This window comes from Megalops cyprinoides, chromosome 5 (genome assembly GCF_013368585.1).
Source record: "Megalops cyprinoides isolate fMegCyp1 chromosome 5, fMegCyp1.pri, whole genome shotgun sequence".
NCBI lineage: Eukaryota > Metazoa > Chordata > Actinopteri > Elopiformes > Megalopidae > Megalops > Megalops cyprinoides.
In genome coordinates, this window is record NC_050587.1 from 12,030,668 (window position 1) to 12,050,314 (window position 19,647).

A 19,647-nucleotide genomic window follows, 5' to 3' on the forward strand; every position below is an offset into this window, starting at 1 on the left:
GCTCTTCTAGTTTTTCCACCTAATTATTCCAAATTTAATTGACTAAATAAATCCTTCTCTGCTTATCAAGCTGATGAGTTGTGAACATTTCTTGCAGTAACTTTCTATACAACACCAAGTTACATGCTACTCGTTTGATCGTGCCTTGTCCCTGTCGCTGTAAAGTCGTTCTAGATGCCTAAATAAATGCAATCTACTACCTATGGTCCAAGCATTTGGTATGCAAACACTGTTTGGCGTCTTGTGCTTGTTCAGTGATTTACAGCTGTGGGTATAATTAGCCCAATGGTTAATATAGCTGTAGCTGACAATAATATACTTCTTAAACTCAGAATTTGTAATTCATACAACATATACATTTTGTGACACGGACAATAAACACTGAAAGGTTCTTCTTTGCAAAAACACTATCATTTCCACCTGCACCTCATGCAGTGATTTCGTAGCCATTTTGTGCGTCGTAGTAGAATTGAAGTTGACCACAAACGGATACATATACCATTTGTATTATATTGGATTCTGTGTTCTAGTGTACTTGGCGTCCGTTGCCCAGATTGCACAAGTTGTGGTGGGGCTTGAATGGTGTTATGTTCGCACTCATTGGTCTGTGAGTGTTGTCAGTCTGATCTGACACGAATGCTCATTTACCTCGAATCGATACACTTATGTTCTATTGTGTTGGAAGTTGCTCTGGATAAGAGCGTCTGCTAAATGCATGTAAGGTAATGTAATAAAATAGTATGTTCGGGGATTTTACTCTTTGTATTGCACTAGTTAATACTATTCCGAATCAAAATAATGCGCCACTTTGGTTATTTATGACATGCGCGCGGCTTCAGAACGGATACAAGACATAACGTCAAGATGGGATATTTATAGCGATTCATTTATCATTCTGATTGTTTGTTTGTTTGATTTGCTCGGAAAAAGTTTGACCTCTCCCACGTGATGGTTCGGAAGCGCTGTCTGCGCTCCACGATCGAGCTCGCCGCATCATTCCGCTACCCAGATGTGTCTGCCCGCCGGCCAATGAGAGAGCGCCCTGTTGGCCACGCTGGAGCTCCCGACATCCACTTGACTCAACGCTACGTCAGCAGAGAAACTGAAAGATGGCGGTGTCCATAGATGAACTGAGAGCAGCTGCCTGTTTAGTAATATTAACTTTGCTATGTAATCCGACAAATGGCGACGTTGCAGGAGGCGCTGCGGGAGCTACAGACGCGCCTCACCGCCGCTTTGAATACAAGTATAGTTTCAAAGGACCGCATCTGTCTCAAAGCGACGGCAGTATTCCTTTCTGGGTGCATACTGGAAGTAAGTCCCTTTGAATAGGAATAAGCTAGCAGGCTTACTAACTGGCCACCTGACTTTTCATTGCCTGCATGTTTTCTGGCTTAACCTGTCGTTAGTAACCTTGCTCATTCATTGAGTTATGCCAGCCAGCTAGCGAACATGCTAGCCAGATTCTTTAAATGTCCTGGGCGTTTTAAGTAAGCTAATATTGCACAGTAATTTAAATGGTTCGTCAATAAAGTGCTGCTAACTAGGTGGCTTGCTAGCCATCCATCATCAGTTAGCTACTGTTAGCTGGGTAGCAGAGGCTATTACCAGACCTAAACTAGCTGGCCACCTGTCTCTGTCGTACTCTGTACTGAAAACGAAGGAGCCAGTCTAAACAAAATTTGAAAAATTCTAGTCAGCTAGGTAGTCAGTTGATTATTAAAGAAGAAATATTCATTGCTTTATACTTGCAATTATGGAAGAAAAGCTCTTGACATCTCAAATGGATTGAAGTAAATTCTTCTAAGGTGTTTTGACAATGTGGTATAGTTTCTGTTCAAAAGTGTCAAAGTCCTTGCATGCAGGCACCCGTTTATCTGTGTTCATGATAGGGCTCATGGCCCAGACGATTAGAGTGACGGCTTCGTGATTTTAGCCGAGGCTTTTGTGCCGTAGCCTATTGATTTTTGTATCCGTTTCTACCTCAATTGTGAGCTATTAATGTGGTCTGTAAAGTAATGGTTGATTTCCAATAGGAAGTGGTTGAATATTAGTAGATGGCCATCCCTCCTGGCTGAAGTTACCCGTCCAATAATCAGACCAAATCAGTCTGAGTGCTAACACATCTGTTCCAACACAGTGCAAAGTGCACAGGGAGAACACAAGCCTGGTCTTCACTATTCTAGTTATGTCATTTGTACAGTAGACAATCAGCCATTGAAATGCAACCATTTAACAATATGGCATGTATTTGAAATTCAGTAAGTCCTGTGTAAATGTGATGCATAAGTACTTGCCTTGGCACCGTTGCTAGCAAACCACCAAGCAAAGGGTGTATCTATAATGGGCTGTTCCTGTGGTGTCTAGTCCTACGTTGCAAGCCTTTTATGGGATGTGGCAGCAGTGAACCTGTTTTGTAATGTGAGGGGAAAAACTGCAAGTTACAACTCGTACTATTACTGTTCTTTGTATTTCTCTGAGTGGATTTACCCAACAAGGCATCTGGTACCAGCTGTAAGTAGTCTTGTGCCACATAGTGTACTTGCTTAAGGAGCTCTGTGATGCAGAATAAAGAGCAGTCACAGGACAGCGGTGCTCAGTACGCTGCATTTTTCGGGAGCAGCACCAAATGTGTCTGCTCCAGTAGTAGGCCCTGTGTCCTAGATATCACCGGGGTATATTGGGACAGACAGGGTACACAGGCACAGGGAGGGGGGGAAGCAATGAAGAGTTACATGTGTAATGCACAGAGGAAGGAGGAGGCAGTGAAGAATATCAGGGGCTGAGCAGTTCTGTCATAGCAGGATGGCAGATCCCACCGCTGACAGCAGGGCTACAGGCACAGGGTGGGAAAAGGAGAGCCCACCAAAAGAGGCAGAGTAATCAAAGTGAGATCACTGGAACCATCAGGGCACCAGTGGTACACAGCTGTTTTACAGGCCTGGAGTTCTCTGTACCTTCTTGGTAAAAATGGCGCTGCTGTTCTCCAGATGCCATCCCTAGCGCTGACCAGATCCGCATCACGCCCTCCCTGAGGAGCCAGAAGGGCTCGGTGTGGACGAAGAACACCGTGAGCTTCGAGAACTGGGAAGCCGAGGTGACGTTCCGCATCTCCGGCCGTGGCCGAATGGGAGCGGACGGACTGGTAAGCGCGCCTCTCTGTCTGCATCAAACTGCCTTTAGGGCCCCCTCCCCCCTCCGCGTTAGTGACACCTGTGTCCTCTGCCCCCAGGCCGTCTGGTTCACAGCAGGACAGGGCCTGGAAGGACCCGTCTACGGCGCGGCCGATTCTTGGAACGGAGTTGGAATATTTTTTGACTCTTTTGACAATGATGGAAAGGTTGGTGGAGAATGCATTGATTTTTTTCATTCCTATCTAAAGTGAAAACTGTTATGTAAATAGAACATAACAGTTATGTAAATAGAACATAACAGTTCCCTTCTTCCAACACAGAGGAAGTCTGTTGGAAGAAGTTCAAAATGACATGTATGGAAAATAAAGCAATAAGCTGTTCTGCTGCATTTTTTGGATTTAAAAAGTAAAATAACCAGGCGTACCTACTTAATCCAGATATGTTAAATATTTTAGGCTTAGAGAATTAATTTGTTAATGCAGCCTGTCTTGATTTTGAAAAATAGCTGAGCTGTTCTAACAAAGAAAAACATGGGTTCATCTAATATCCATTGCAGATGTATCTGGGTTCTGAGAATTTCTTTCTTTTTTATTTCAGAAAAATAATCCTGCCATTCTGATTGTTGGAAACAATGGAAAACTTATTTATGACCATCAGAAGTAAGAAATTATTTCATTTATTTATTGTGGTGCAAGATGTGGAATTCCCAATTTCTCTGAAGTATTTTCCTATAGTCTTATTGTAAGACTCAACACAGTGGCCTTTTTCATCTGTATGAAGCTAATTTCTGATCCCTTTTTGTCTATTGGCATCAAAGCTAATTGAACAGCTATTTTACTTCAATTTTTTATGTGCTGGGTGGTTTGGTAGGTAATTAGGAGACAGGAGGTGCGCTGTATTCATATTTTTACACCATCATCTGTCATTAACTGTGCACCAGTGCACTCCATTCAGTACATTACCTGATTACATGTTAGAAGTGAGCCCAGATGAATTCTTTTGAACAGATAGGCTCTTACAAGTTTACATTCTTAGCAGCAATAGTTTTGGAATATCTATTTTTGATCACTAAACAAAAAGTTTTTCTTTCCTTGTTGTGGTTGTAAATGTTTTTCCACTTGTTCTGCCCAGGGATCAGAAATAGCTCAGGTCAGTCATTATGTGAAATATGTTGGTCACTGGAGGGTTAAAAGATTATCATGGGAAACAAAACAGATGGTTTTAGCCCTATTTTTTTCTTTCCACCTATAACAGCTGCTGGCAATCATTGCTGCTAGACTTTAACAGAAATTGTGTTCTTATGCCATTTAGATGGATGAAAATATACTTTGCCATATACATATACACGGTAATTTGCAGTAATTTTTGCCTCATGTTACCCATCTCCACAGTGCACTCTTGACTTATGGGACTATAAATGCTTTCAGATCGTACTTGCAGCTTTGTGGCAAATTACCAGTTGTTACTTGTATTTACTACATACCGACTGACAAGAAACTTATTCCACATAGTGTAGTGAGAACTGTGCATTTGTATTTCATTACTTAATATAATATTGTGTTCTCTGATTCAGTGATGGTTCAACTCAAGCCCTGGGAACATGTCTAAGGGACTTCCGAAACAAACCCTACCCAATCCGAGCCAAAATTACATACTACAAGAAGTCACTGACGGTAGGATTTGAGTTCTTGAAGACATAATCTTAATCAGGCAGTTATTTTTTTGCTGTCATAGTACTTCCTCTCATTACATTGTGGTAGAGCTGTCTGTATAACCTCAAGAATATTAGAAATTAATATTAATGTGTAAAACTGAGCATTTCCTTGGTATGTCTCATATTTTTGGGCCCAATAATGATGCATCATTTTGATGGCAACATAGCTGAAATTTAACAAGCATCTTAACTCATAACTCTTAATGGTCCCCACTACCCATGGAGTGAATAATGCTGACACATCACTACTCTTAGTAAAAAAGCAAAACAATTATTTTGTTCTTACACACAGCTTGTACCAACTCCACTGTGTGTATGTGTATATAAATGAATGAAAGACAAAAGTAGAAAGACAGATGAAGTTTCATCCTTCTCCTAAATTCTGGGAAGCTTTCCTTGTAGACAGTGCTTTGATAGTTGGTGTGGTACTGTGTGGTTTCACCATGAATATTTTTTCACCATTGGTCAGGTCAGCAGGGCAGTGTTGATGACACATGTTTTCTTATACCCCTTAGTTCTTTCTTCCTCATTCGTTCAATCCTGAACTTACTGAGTCATAGATTCATGTCCCAGTGACACCAGAGTAAATGAACCATATGGGTGAACAGACATGATTGAAGCCTGGTGGTTGGCTAGTGTTTGCAGTGTCAGATTGTTTATGGAACAGATGTTATACTCTTTTTAGCTACATGCATTTTAGGAAAATGAAAGCAGAACAGAAAGATGCAGGGAAACTATGCTTTATTAGTTCTTATCAAGCATTTTTTTTATTCCACCACTAAGAATAAAATTTTCAAATGTGGAAAGGAATTATTTTGTTAAAGACTAGCCAGTGTTTGAGCACTTGATAATTAGTCCAGAATTTTATGAAAACTAAATTAGTCAAGATTACGCGATTGTTACAGAGTCTGTCAGCTGTTGATTCTATTAAGTGTGGCATATTGTTATAGAAGCCTGGTTAATTATGTGTCTGAAAGAAGGTTTTTAATGCTCTTTAGAAGCTTAGCTCAGGTGATGTAGCACTTAATTAAATGGTTTTTATTGCTATCTCTGTGCAGAAGAAAGAAATGAAAAATACAGTATATGAACAATCTAACAAACTTGCATTTGCTGGCACAAATACAGAGCTGCTTGTTTTTTTTTTCCTTTTCACAGAGTGCTTTGCCCCCTAATTATAGAACAAAGTGTCCTAAATCAGAAGCACAACGCTTGGCACAACAATGAGGACATACTCTTTTTCCCTTTAGGTTATGATCAATAATGGCTTCACCCCAGATAAGGATGACTATGAGTTCTGCGCAAAAGTGGACAACATGATCATTCCTCATGAAGGCTACTTTGGCATCTCTGCTGCCACAGGAGGCCTTGCAGGTCAGTCACGGACATAACTGAGGAGACGCAGTGTCACACATGCAATTATTCATCATTTTTAGCATAAGAAAAGGTGCTTTGCCCTTATCAAGTGTCTTAATAAACAGAACAAGTATAAGGTGTTAATTTTACTGTCCTTTTTTCTGCCAGATGACCATGATGTGCTGTCATTCTTGCTGTTCAGACTAACAGAGCCTGGACAACAGCTGGTATTTACTGTTCTCTGGTATTACCCAGCAGATCAGATTTTTTTTCATCAGCACTGTAATGACATTTGCCATAAAGTTCCAATAGTTCAGCTGAGTTTTAACATTATGTAATTCAGTGCTCTGAATGAATTTGGCAGTTGCATTTGGAACATGTTTTTTTTTTTCTTTTTCTTGCTCCAAAGCCACCACCTGAGGCTGAAATTCCTAAAGAGGAGAAGGACAAGTATCAGGAAGAATTTGAGAACTTCCAGCAGGAGCTGGACAAGAAGAAGGAGGCGTTTCAGAAAGAACATCCTGATGTCCAGGGAGAGCCGGGTCAGTTTGTTACCACGGGCTTAATAGTGTTGTAGTAGTTTATAACTTGTTACAGAGAAGAAATTGTTCACAGGTAATGAATATCATATTACGTTTTCTAGAAAAAAATTATATTGAATATAAGTTTTTGTTCATATGTGTATCTTTTAGTTGTACTTAAATGTGCATTATGTATCATTTTGTATCATTCTGATCTCATATATTTAATACATTATGTATAATATTTGTCTTTTTAGGTAGTTGTTAATATCTTAAGTATTCCTCATGTGTTAGATACATGTATTGTCCATTTTCCTTGTTTTCCTGGCCAGTTATATTTGTGACCGTGCGAATGATTCTGTGTCCTGATGGTTTGTTCCTGGGCAGTAGAGGACGTTTATGAGAGTGTGAACGACCGGGAGATCCGGCAGGTGTTTGAGGGTCAGAACCGGATCCACCTCGAGATCAAGCAGCTCAACCGGCAGCTGGCCATGATCCTGGACGAACAGCGCCGCTACGTCTCCGTGGTGACGGACGAGATTGCGAGGCGGGGAGCCGCCGCTGAGCCCGGACAGGTACCGCTCAAGCGCGATTCTCTCGCAGCACTGGTCACTAAGGTCACCTTTTTCCCTTCTGATGCCCCACGGTTTATTGGTGCAGCAGTGTAGCACGGTGATAAGGAGCAGAACTTGTAAATGTAAGGTTCCTGGTTTGATTCCCTGTTGGGGTACTGCTGCTGTACCCTTGGGCAAGGTATCTAACCCACAATTGCCTCAATAAATATCCAGCTGTATAAATGGATAGCATTGTAAAAATTGTAACCTATGTAAGTCGCTCTGGATAAAAGAGAGTGCTAAATGACAATGTAATGTAATGTAAAGCCAGGTGTAGCGCCTTAATAGTCACACCTGCTGTTGTCATCTCCACTTCTCTACTGACACTACAGATCTGTTATAAAAAAAAAGAAAGCACTTTTTGTTGGTAGATTTCATTTTTATGATTATGAATGTATGTAATTGTGTAATTGAACTTTTTCAGGTTCCCAGTCAACATCTGGACACAATAATCACTACCCAACAGGAGGTGCTGAAGAATCTGAATGATCTGAGGTGAGAACAGACATCGTATTTTGAATTTCCACAGCAGCAGCAGTTTTGTTGTTTTTCTTCCTGCATAAGCCTGCCATCTCAAATCTGCAAGAAAAACACAACAACAAATTAATCGCAGGGCAGGAAAAATTTAAATCTCAGAGATAAAGTCATTCACCCAGGTGTTCCATTGTAATAATCTGTGCCGATATCGGGTTTGTCTTTGCCGTTTGGTTACTTGAGTTAAGTCCCCTCAATATCTTGATTCATAATAGCCGTAGCTTTCCTTCACTCCAAGCCACCCCCTGGTGGGATGGCCATCTTTCATCTCCTCTGATCTCATCCCTCAACCATATTTTATTTTTGCTTTTGTTTGATGACATGGCTGTGTTGACCATTAAAATGAATGATGAGTTATGTACATAGCCTCACTGTACTCTCACGATAGTCAGGCCTGAGTTTGATTTTTTCCAGAGAACCTTCTGCAGATCTAGTTTTTGGTAACTAGTTCAGCAGTTATACTCCTATTATTGTACATAGTAGTGTTTATTTTATACATCCTTAGTGTTTCTTTTTAAAAAATCAATTCTTTGAATAAGTAGTGATTTTATTGGTAACTTCTGCAACGTTACCTGTTTTTTTTAGTTTAAATATTATAGTTAAATGTTGTGTACCTTAAAATGTACATTTCCATTTACATCTTAGGAGCTTTTCATAAGATCTTTGAATAATACAGATTAAGACCTGAGCATTAACCGTCTGTATGGTGTGACCTTGGTTTGGATCAGACAATTCAAATTAAGATCTTGTAGTGTTACTTCTTTAAGCCTGATTAAATGAAAAAATTCAATTCATTCAGGCAATGTGATGATAGTTATGTTTTGCGAAAATAACATATTTGTATTTATATTGTTTTGTCAAAGGTATTTTCAAGAAAGTTATTTAGTTACTTGCGTGTAGTGATGTGTGTCGAAAAACACAACTGGTAGATTATACCACAAAAGTACATAAAAGATCTTAATCCTAGCAGTCAGAATATTAAAATTGATGTCACTTTAATAATTTTAAACCGATTGTTTTTGTTCATTTTTCACTTACACAGATCTTCACATGGCTACAGTGTTGTTAGGTTCTTTGCTTCATCTTGTTGCTATATATTTTTGGACTTTCGCATTTTAAAAAAGATTAGCAAAGTGTTTTTACGACCATTTTGAGGTTGCATCAAGTATTACTTTGATTTCATATATAGTATACACGTTTCAGTTAAGACTTTATTATGGTAGCAATAGGGTTGTGATTGTTTTCTCATTGGTGTAAGTTTATGAAAATGGTGTGCCGGAGCATTTTTGTGACTATTTAGTCTACAGTTTTTGGTTTTGTTTTTTTTTTTAATTTCATAGACATCTTGGTGTGTTAGCAATTGAAAATCATTAGATGAGCAAATTCTATCTCTTTGATAAGCTCATTCAGACAGCTGTCTTTTCTTAGGTCACATTCGCATGCTGGTTCATTTTGAATAAAAATTTGATTAGGTTGGTCTTTGAAGTCTGTGGCATATGAATAATAAGAGCTTTGAATAGGAAGTGCAGCAGATTGTTTTGATGCAACAGGTGGCTTACAGTTTGATCACAACCACGTTATGTTTTTTGACATAGAGACACATCTGGTTCTGTTTTGCTCAGATAGCCATAACCTTGTTCAGCCAATAGCAATGTCTGTTGGTTGTAGCCCACTGGAAGACAAACAGGCAAGATTTACCATGTTGAAAGTCAGCCATCTTGGATTAGCAATTGGTTCTTTGTCAGTGTTTTTACATTATTTACTTTATTGTCTTTTCTTTCCTGCCTTGCAGGGTTTGTGCCTACTCTCTTCAGGTATTATTAGCTACTTGTGGATGAATGAAATATAAACAAATTTGGGCTACGGCAACCAGGCAGGAGGTTGGCAGAGGGGGCTAGCTGGGTAGCTTACTGTATATCTTTCCGTCCCGTGTAACACCTACAGTGACAATACTTGATACATTTGTGTAAACATGTTTGCATGTTTGGTTAAATAGTTTGGTACAGCAAGCTAGTATGCTGCTTTAATTTGCAAGCTAGCCTCTAGCAAAGGACGATGGGAACAAAGTCTCTCTCCCTCCCTTCCTCTCTCTCTCTATATATATAATATGTGTATGTATGTATATAGAATATATGGTATATGGTGAATGGGTAAGAAGTGCAGTCAAATAGGATTTTTGACATATACACAGAAGCTAGCTTATTCCTAAAGGTGTTGCATCTTATTCTTAAGATTTTCTGTTAGGACGTTCCAAGCAACTAAAGAAACAAATTAGACTGACTCATCTTGCTAATGTCCTTACAAAAAACCACACATTTTGACATCCGTGACCAGATAAAGCAGTGTTTCAGTATGCCATACTGTTGCTTGATTTGATTGATAGCTACAGTCACTTTCTGGTTGTAACTGATGGCAGTGCTTCATACAGATGTAGTGTCATACGTAGCACATATCCTTCACGAGTTATACATGACACAATTTATGTCAAGAAGGATCTTTCTAAACACATTGTTACGTTCCTCTCACCCTCACTTCAGAAGTATGTGTTCATTGCTGCCTTCTAGTTGGTGGATTTAGCCTGCACAGAGTCGTCTGAGAGGATTAACAAGCATTTATTCTAGTAACAGCATGATAATTATGCTGTAACAGTCCACCGTCAAACATAAGAAATGGAAAAAAAAACACCTTGGTTACCTACACAATAAAGATGACAGTCATGCTGTCTTCTCCCCAGTACCCTTGCAGTCTGTACCACAGGCAGAATAAGGCTTGAAAAGGCTTAAAAACATGTAACACTAATTGTTTTGCATGATTTAATCATGACAAAAGATCAAACTTCTATAATTAAGTGAAAATTTTCTCAATGACTGATGAGAGATTATGCAGTCAGGTTAATCCAATTGGAATTTGTCCTGTGGATGGAGTATATTCACATCCATTATATATTTGGCCTGTAATTCAGCGGTACACAATTGGTCAGCATTATCCTGATAGATTATAGATGGAGTAATTTTCTTGACCTCTATAAATGAAAGGGAATTATTATATTATCACGTCTTAGTTCTTCAAGATTACCATTTCTCAAGCAGGCTTAAGATCATCAAATAGGTCATTTCTCTCAGATGAAGATTAGATGCATGGTTTAATAAATGTTCACTTAGTTGTTTAAGGAAGATTTATTTCTAATTTGGGATTCCCCCCCCCCCCCCCCCCCCATGTCAAACAAATTTGATTTTGTTTTTTTGTTTTTTTTTTGGCTGACACATGTCAGCAAATGTGTGTATAGTGGGTCACACAAGGTGGTACAGCTTGGAAGAAGAGACTGAATCTTAGAGGCTCCATATCCCTTTAGGATTACATACGAGTTTTTAAATATATCCTTCATATGCAGGCGAACACAAGCCACGTCTGATTGCTTTCTTGTCATTGCAATTCCCCAAGGAGTCTGTACTACTTATTCCCCTCCAATCAGTTTCATTTGTCCAGGCTCCCTCTTTTTTTAATCATCTTGGATTTCTAAAGACGATGAAGGAAAAATGTATTTGTCCTGCTAGTAATAATGCGGTATAAGAAATTGTAATTTAATCAGAAACATGATCTTGATTTTAAGATGTGCTCTTTATTAAGAAGGTTAAACCATTTTGTGCTCTTTTAATACTACTGGGTTACTTAAGAATTTCATTGATGTTCCATTTGTGTGCTGTTTTGATTGTGCACTTAAAGACGTCTACAAGACCTTCAGCTATTCTTTCCCTAAGTAACTCTCCCTGATCTTCTAAAATTATAACATGGCATGCCTATAATCTGAGCTGTTAACCCAGGGTTTCGTGCAACTGTTATGTTTTTTTTCCAAAGGAAATCTCACTTGTATGTTGAACAGAAGATTGCTTCTGTCTTCTCATTTTAAAAACTTATTCCAAGGTGATACTACATTTCATTTTTATTTTATGTCTTTTGTAATCCTGGAATCCTTATGCGGTTTTATTCATAATTACATGCAAGGTTTTGTTTCTCCCTACTACACATATATTGCATTCTTTGATCAAAATAAATAATCTGTCTCCATCATTTAAAATCTTATTCCAAGGTGATGCTGAATTTTATTTCGAATTTGATTTTCAAGCTGTGTCGTAATGGTGTCAAACCTGTTCAACAGAACAACTCATAGCCTGAGTAAAAGTTTAAATGTGGTATGAGATGAAGACGAAAAAATGTGCTAGTAACAACTTTCATTAAATGAACATTATGCTATGTTTGTCAAGGACTTGACAAAATGAATCAATGAACTCTGAGAATAGGTTATGGATTATGATTTCATCAACTGCTAAACCCCCTGGAGAAAATCTGTTTGCACTGCAAGATTTTTACATGGCTGTCTATGTGGTCATTTAAACTCCCCCTGTACCTTGTAAATTGTATCTCATATTTATTTGTGACCATCATGCAGCACATGCTTTTGGACCAACCCCTTCTCATGCAGTGTATTTTCTGGAATGACAGAGAAGTGGTTACAGTTTCAGGACATACATTACAATTGGTCAAAGATGACCCATTTTGAATCTTCAGCCCTTTCTTTAGATATAGTAAAATCACCACAATATTTTTTTGCAGTTTAGATCATATAAGAGCAATCAAGTCATTCTGTAACTTTATTCATGAAGATGAAATATTTAAAATGGAAGAAAATAAAATCAAAGTTTAGTGCAGTTTTAGATATGGTGCAACTTAAACCCTTGTCTAAATCTCCTGCAAATGTCATTAACTACAAAGAGAAGGGGATTAAAACTTGTGCAAATAGGTGAAATTTTCAGTTAGCAGTTTACATGGGAATGTAATTACATTTTGAATTAATAGACTAGATTAATACACCTGACTAGAAGGAAGTACACCTTGTTTGAGACCCTCTCAGTCAAAGGTACATACCATACATTGTCATACCATACATTATCTACACATCAAACATAGTCAATCATATTTAACACCAGATTACAGGGTGTACATTTTGAATATGTATATAGCAAGTCAGGATATCATAATCTTAACCTTAATCTTCAGAAATGTTTATATATATGAGAACTTTTCTTTCAGTAGGCTAATCCAGTTGTGCATAGTGTCTGTTTGGTCCCAGGGATGTCTTCTAAGCAGCCACTATTGGCTGAACTCATAGTGAAATATTCCAGTATTTCAATGAATGTTATTTTATAATTTTGTTGTATTTATATTATATTTTATAATGTATTTCAACTCCAGAATTATGGAATTTTCTGAACCAATTTCAGCCATGCGAGATTCCCCCAAAATCCCTTTTCTGCAAAGCTCTACATTTAACAGATGTCAGGATTACAGTACTTATTGAGATTTAGAAGACACAATCGAAGCCATTCAAGATCCTTCAGATTACTCTAAACAATAATTTGTATCAATCAATATCATGATTTTATGATTACTGTATTACTAGACAAGGGATTAAGAACTACAGTACATGGGGAATATGCTTCAATAATCCTCTTTAAAACAAAGCGGGAAACATAAATGATATTCAACTAAATAAGCGGTACCAATTAAAGAAAAATGCATAGTGGGAAAACAAGTCGTTAGAATTACTGTGTTTTGGAATTACATTACATTACATTACATCATTTAGCAGACGCTCTTACCCAGAGCGACTTCCAAATAAGTGCATCACTATGCCTACACTTTTAAAATCTGTATTTACCTGAAAATCAAAGGCTTTGGCAGTTTTTGGTGGAAGTAGATAAAATTGATCATTGCAATATCAGGATTAAGAATTGTCCTTGAGGATGAATGTATTAAGCTTTCCAGCTCACTCTGTCCACCCATCCCTGGACTCACGCTACAGTGATTCTGTCCACTCAGCAGTTGACACAGACTCCTAGTCTATTTGTGAGTTGCTGATGAAGAGCACCGGTGGTGTCTTATATCGGTTGCAGAGCTGTGTCTGCGTCCTGTCGTTACGGTCTAATGCGTGATGCTTAGCTGTTTGCAACATGCCGAGGGGGCCCCCTTACAAGCTCCGCTCTGTTTTTGAGAGAGCTTTGGAGGTCAGCTGTTGATCTAGAGAGTCTGGGAGAATTACAAAGTACAGAAAATAGGTCTGTGTTATTGGCTGTAAAAGCCTCTCCTGGTCTCACACTTTAATCCTGTTAAGTGGTGTACACGGTGTTCTCAAAAAAACACCTCAAGGGTTTAAATGGGATAAGGTATCATAGCAGCCGTCCTCACTGTTACTCCCTCACAGAACCTTTCAGCACCCTTTAGAGGGGAGGACCGGTTGCTAAGCATGTATGTGTTTGTGTGGCTGGAATATTTGTGATTTTTGAACACAGATTGTAGATCATAGAGAAGCTTGAGGTTTCTCATGTCAGAAGTAGGTCTCGTTGATTTGGAAAGAAAATGCGATGTGCTCCAGTGACAGCAATGAGGGACTGAGAAGGCTGAGTCACAGTCCACACGTCTCATAACAAAAGATCGTTTTCTCAATCTTGGTTCAGGTGGCAACAGCTTGAGGTCGATAAAATTGTCCTAGAATTTCCCAAAATCTCCAAATACTGAAGAGCACAACTCTCTAAGCTAACCTGGGAACTTACTTGGTTGTGGAAAAATGTAGTTTGTACTTCTGTTTGTAAGTTCAGAAAGCTCAAGATGTACAACACACAAATGTGAGCTGATATTTTGTTCTCAAAATGAGTTGTCATTGCTACTTTCAGTGTCCCCAAGAAAGGAGATATTTTGATTGGTTGTAAGATTATACGCATGAGATTAATAATAACTGCATCTTGGGTGGCAGGTGTGAAGTCTGTGTAGTTATGGGTTGGCAGGGCATTCCCCATAACTATACAGCATCGAGAGCCAGGCCCTTTGTATGGTTTCTTACAAAAATAACCTAAACATCCCCAGTCTCAGTTCTGACACTGATGTGACTCATAAGGTTTGAAAGTTTACATTCTCTTCAGATTAAAGGAATGAATTCAGGAACCGTATAATGACAACAGAAATTAGAAAATGACTTGAATGTGACAAGAACAATAGCGAGGACTGTTGTATTTTCTCTGAGTCTTAAAGTGTATAAAATCTCTAAAATGACACCACTACATGTCCAAAAGTACGGCTTCTCACAAGCATACACGCAACACTTTGATATCCGGCTGCCTGTTCAATAGTCCTTTCTTTGTGATCGTTTCAGAAACTCATTCTCTGACACACTGAGACAAGTGGCCTCCGTCCAGCACCAGGGCAATGCGGCTGGGGCCTATGAGACTGTCCAGCACTTCAATGACATCAAGGAGCACCTGCACGTGGTCAAGAGGAGCGTCGAACACCTGGTCCAGCGCAACGGGGTGAGAGCCTGCACACACACCCACTGGGGCCCACAGTCAGACAAGTTCACTCACTGTCCAATTAGCGGGCAATGTTTCGCTGATAATACACGTGTAGATACTCCCTTTGGATACTTAGTTTCTTGACATCCCTGCACACAGTCACTGTTTCCTTGGTAGTACACGCGCATGTACTGTCAGTGAAATAGTGCCCACTCATTGGACAATCATCCCAGCTGTTTTTCACACTCAAAAATAGTTGTAAAAGCAGGTGAAATACCTGCTTTCTTTGGGCCAGTCTGGATCAGTTATTTTAGTGATTCCCTGTTATTTGAGTGTGTTCGTCTTATCCGTTTGTCCTGTATACATTTTCATCTCAAACGTACTGTTTTTGCATTTCCCTCTTCCTAAGGCTTCAGCTACACCAGATGTCTCCTGTTCAGCACCTCAATTTGGTGTCTTTATGATGTTTATGATCACTGCCTCATTAATTGTGTCCAGGGCCCAAGTGAAAAGGTGAAGTGCCCTGAGCTGCCTCCAGTGCCTTCCTGTCTTTCCACCACACACTTCCTGATCTTCGTGGTTGTACAGTCAGTCCTGTTCTTTGGCTACATCATGTACAGGTGGGTTGCTCTGGTAAAGACTCAGCGTGCCGGGAGCGTGGCGTTTTTGCATGAATTTTATTAAACAGTTTGCCTTGGCACCTGTCATGCAGCCTTAGACCACACTTAGTGCATGGATTTGTATTGGCTTTATGCAAACCTATTCATTACAGTTCAACTAAATAATCTTTTCCCCATAATTAGCCTTGGTAACCAGAGTATTAAATCTGACACCATTGCGGGCTAGTGCTTGCTTTTGTTTTTCTGTTCAAAGAGGGCAGTTGCATCCAATAAAATACACGTTCACAGTGGCACTGCGGGCTATTAAAATACTGCTGACTGATTAAGTGGATGTGAATGTACTTTGCCATGGCAGTGTAATGATATGTTAGAGCTGAAATAAGAGTCAGAGAATTAGAGAATTGTAATGTGTCTTTGGATGACTCATGCTTTAAAAGGCAAGGCTGCTCATTTTCATGAATGCCTTTAAAATGTATGATCCGGTTAAAGCAAAATGCATCTACGCTATTATACAGAATGTGCTGTTCGATTGTTTATAAACCAACATAGCAAATGTATCAACCTTATTTAAGGTTGTTCAGTTTTCCTGTTTTACTAGAAGCAAGCATGCCTGGTATATTATTTGTGGCTCACAGACCTCACAAACTTAGATTGCCTAGCTGCCCATAGAATGTCACAGGACATTTATCAGTATATATTCATTGAACATTTATATTTAACAATCTTTAAGTGTGTTTATTCAGTAAAATTTATTATACGTTTGTGTGTTTTGCATGGTATCAGGTAATAAGGCCTATTACAAACTGCCATGATTTTGATGAGGCAATCCAGTAAGCTCCCTTCTGACCAGTAACCTGTTATTGTGCAGCTGCTTTTTTTGTTTGATTGATTGATTGTTTTCACGGAATGGATGCTCATGTCTTTGTTTCAATTGATTCTTTCCTCCCTAATTTTTAGAAGTCAACAAGAAGCAGCAGCCAAGAAGTTCTTTTGATGAAAAGTGTTTCTCTTTGGAAAGTTATAAAAATATGTAAATGAGGGAATTTGTAAAATCTTTTTGTTAATTTCTGGTTTGTTTCAAAATGATAAATTATTGTACTTGAAAAGAAAATGCATTGTTAAAGAGACATGATTTTTTTTTCTTTTTTTTATGTCTGATTTTTAATTTGAACCGAGATGTACAGATTACAAATGGATGCTTGCTTTAATTACGTGTGTATGAAATTTTGGTCAAAGATTCCCAAATGATGTTATATATACTTCTCTGTATTAAGCCAACACAAATTGGATTTCCATCAGGGTCACAGAAAGAATTGGTATCGCAATTTAAGCAACGTCAATCACTGTCCTTTAATGTGGTTTTGAAAACTGTAGAATTATGATGTGTGAATGCTGAATTGTTAAGAAAACTGAATACGTATTGCAAACCCAGCCCAACAATCAGATTTTTTTTTTACATAAACAAAACAAACCACAGCTACATCCTCATTATGTTGTTTCTTTTTGAAAACGAGTGTCTAGTTTGTATTTTTTTTGTCTGTTCTGCAAATGAATTGGCACAGAATTCACCATTAATGACCTATACCCATAATAGTAATATGTGTCGTCAGAGTCGAAGTGTTTTAGGTTTCATAGCGGGGCCCCTACTCTTCTGCGATCATACAGTTTATGTTGGAAATACAGATATGACCTTTGAACAGAGTGATTTTGATTTTAGAACAAAAAAGAGGCCATTCAAAGTGGAATCTGCCATTTCATAGTGCAATTACGTACTTTGCGCCGCTGTGCAATTCAATGCACAGCAGCTGCAGTAGTACAAGTTAAGTAGGAAACGCAGGCGAGTCCTTTCAACCAATCAAATTGATTGGAATTGACTGACACTTACCTACACACTACAGCCGAATCCAATTGTATGCAACTCAAGTGGTCAATGCAGGGCAGTACATCTGTGTGGGGTGCCTGTAGCCTGTCCTCGGTGAGTGCTGAAAAATATACCATTTCACGAAAACATGCGCTCCAAAATCCACTCTATTCATTTTCTGAACAGCAGTTGAGAAAACACGGCTTGGTCAACAAAGGGGATGGCCATTCCTGAAAGGCCTCTCAACTCTGTGACCAGTAGATTTCATTATAAGCTCATTATATGTTCAATCATTACTAGTCAGTATTATGCAGAAAGTTGTTGCAATAATGATAGCTGTTGTAGGTTGTTTAATTGTACATCCGTTAATAGAGCAATTACAATAAATTGTTCAATTAATAACACCATTTGTTAATTGTAATGGAAAGGGTGTCTTGGTGAAGACGTTTAACATTCTCTTATATAAACAAAAATCAGATGTAAGTTGGAGAAAGAAAAATGTTGCGAAATGTAATTTTGCTATATTGATATAAAAAACGGGTAGTGGCCCTAGCCCATATATTCGCTCTGGCGACATAAAGTAGGAAAAAGAGCCTGTTACTCACTGTTTCCTTTTGACTTTTCATGCCAAACAGTATTTCAGCAGTCAGAATGATCATTATGTCTTGTAGATGTTTACCAAATATCTGTGTTGCAGCTAATGCTTTCTATCAGTCTGCATTTTAACATGTTGGCTGCTGACTCCTGCAGGATGTTTCCTTATTTTAGCTACTGCTTGACCTTGAGCGTTTCAGCAAGTCATAGAATTGAGCAGATTCTAATGAGAATTGCTTGAGGTTGCTCTTCAAAAAGACCCTTTGGTGTCCACAAGAATTGCAATAATTCCCTGTAGTTAAATTGTTTCTTTAAATGGAATGGAAAATACAAATTATAATTGGCCTTTTTTTTCTGGCTACCCACGCTAAAGCTAGTGTGTGAACTTCAGAATGATGTATTTGTCTCTTGAGATTACATTATATTATTGCCATTCAGAAAACGCTCTTACCCAGAGTGACTCAGTTGCAATCTTTACATGTTACCCATATATACAGCTGGATATTTCATGAGGCCATTCTAGGTTAAGTATCTTGACCCAGGGTACAGCAGCAGTGAGGGAATTAAACCAGCAACCTTTTGGTTATGAGTCCTGCTCCTTACCACTATTTTACACTACCACTCCAACATCTTTACCAAGATCTTTACAATGCTTGTGTTCGAAAGAATATTCATGAATCCTTACAAAATGCTCCTCAAAACAGCAACTGTCATACAGCCTTCTGATATCGTCATACCTAGAGAGAATATTGGTTACTCACTTGACTTGTCTGGAAATGCGCATCCATGTTAAATTACAACGTAAACTTCATTAGAACTGCTTGAGCTCCAAATTGTCAATGAAAAGCTGTCTGTTCTTCCAGGTTTTGGTCAAGATTAAAAACGTGCACGTACAGAAAATGAATCACACTTGACCCCTCTGTTTGACAGCTTCTCACATGTTTCCGCTCAGACCTGAAACTCATGTGCTTTGACATGTATGCACTAAATTTCCTATATTAAATGGACTCCCTATCTTTACATTTGCACTCCTGGAAGTACAGGAAGGTTTTTCAGGACGCATTCAGCTGTTTGCCTTTGTGACATCACATTATCAGAGAGAATATTCTGTTCCTTCTGGATAAGCACCGCAAGCGCTGTTGCATTGAACTTGAATGCCTGTAACTTCTGCCTTTTGTGTGGAGCAGAGGTCATCATCTTGTAATAGATTTAAATCAAGTTTAGTTATGCATCTGTTTCTGTATGATCATAGACAGTGCTTTGCAGTTGCAAAATCTACAGTTTTGGCTGTTTTGTTGCTCTTGTCACCAAAATCTTTTCCATATGAAGAAGATGTCTTCTTATATCTATACTAAATATTGC

General features: G+C 38.6%; 1 protein-coding gene across 2 annotated transcripts; it reads left to right on the top strand.

The window, feature by feature from the left end:
- The first annotated feature begins 1,094 nt into the window (after nt 1–1,094).
- lman1 (lectin, mannose-binding, 1) lies at nt 1,095–16,865 on the top strand. 2 transcript variants are annotated; one of them, XM_036529261.1, is made up of 13 exons: nt 1,095–1,314; nt 2,991–3,145; nt 3,233–3,340; nt 3,732–3,793; nt 4,708–4,807; nt 6,096–6,219; nt 6,370–6,428; nt 6,611–6,743; nt 7,110–7,297; nt 7,761–7,831; nt 15,075–15,228; nt 15,709–15,830; nt 16,788–16,865. In XM_036529261.1, exons 1-13 carry the CDS (start codon nt 1,110–1,112, stop codon nt 16,822–16,824), a joined length of 1,518 nt encoding a protein of 505 aa, XP_036385154.1. In that variant the 5' UTR covers nt 1,095–1,109; the 3' UTR covers nt 16,825–16,865. The 2 variants fall into 2 exon arrangements, with proteins under 2 accessions (XP_036385154.1, XP_036385155.1); XM_036529262.1 differs by having other exon boundaries at nt 7,113–7,297.
- The last annotated feature ends 2,782 nt before the right edge of the window (nt 16,866–19,647 follow it).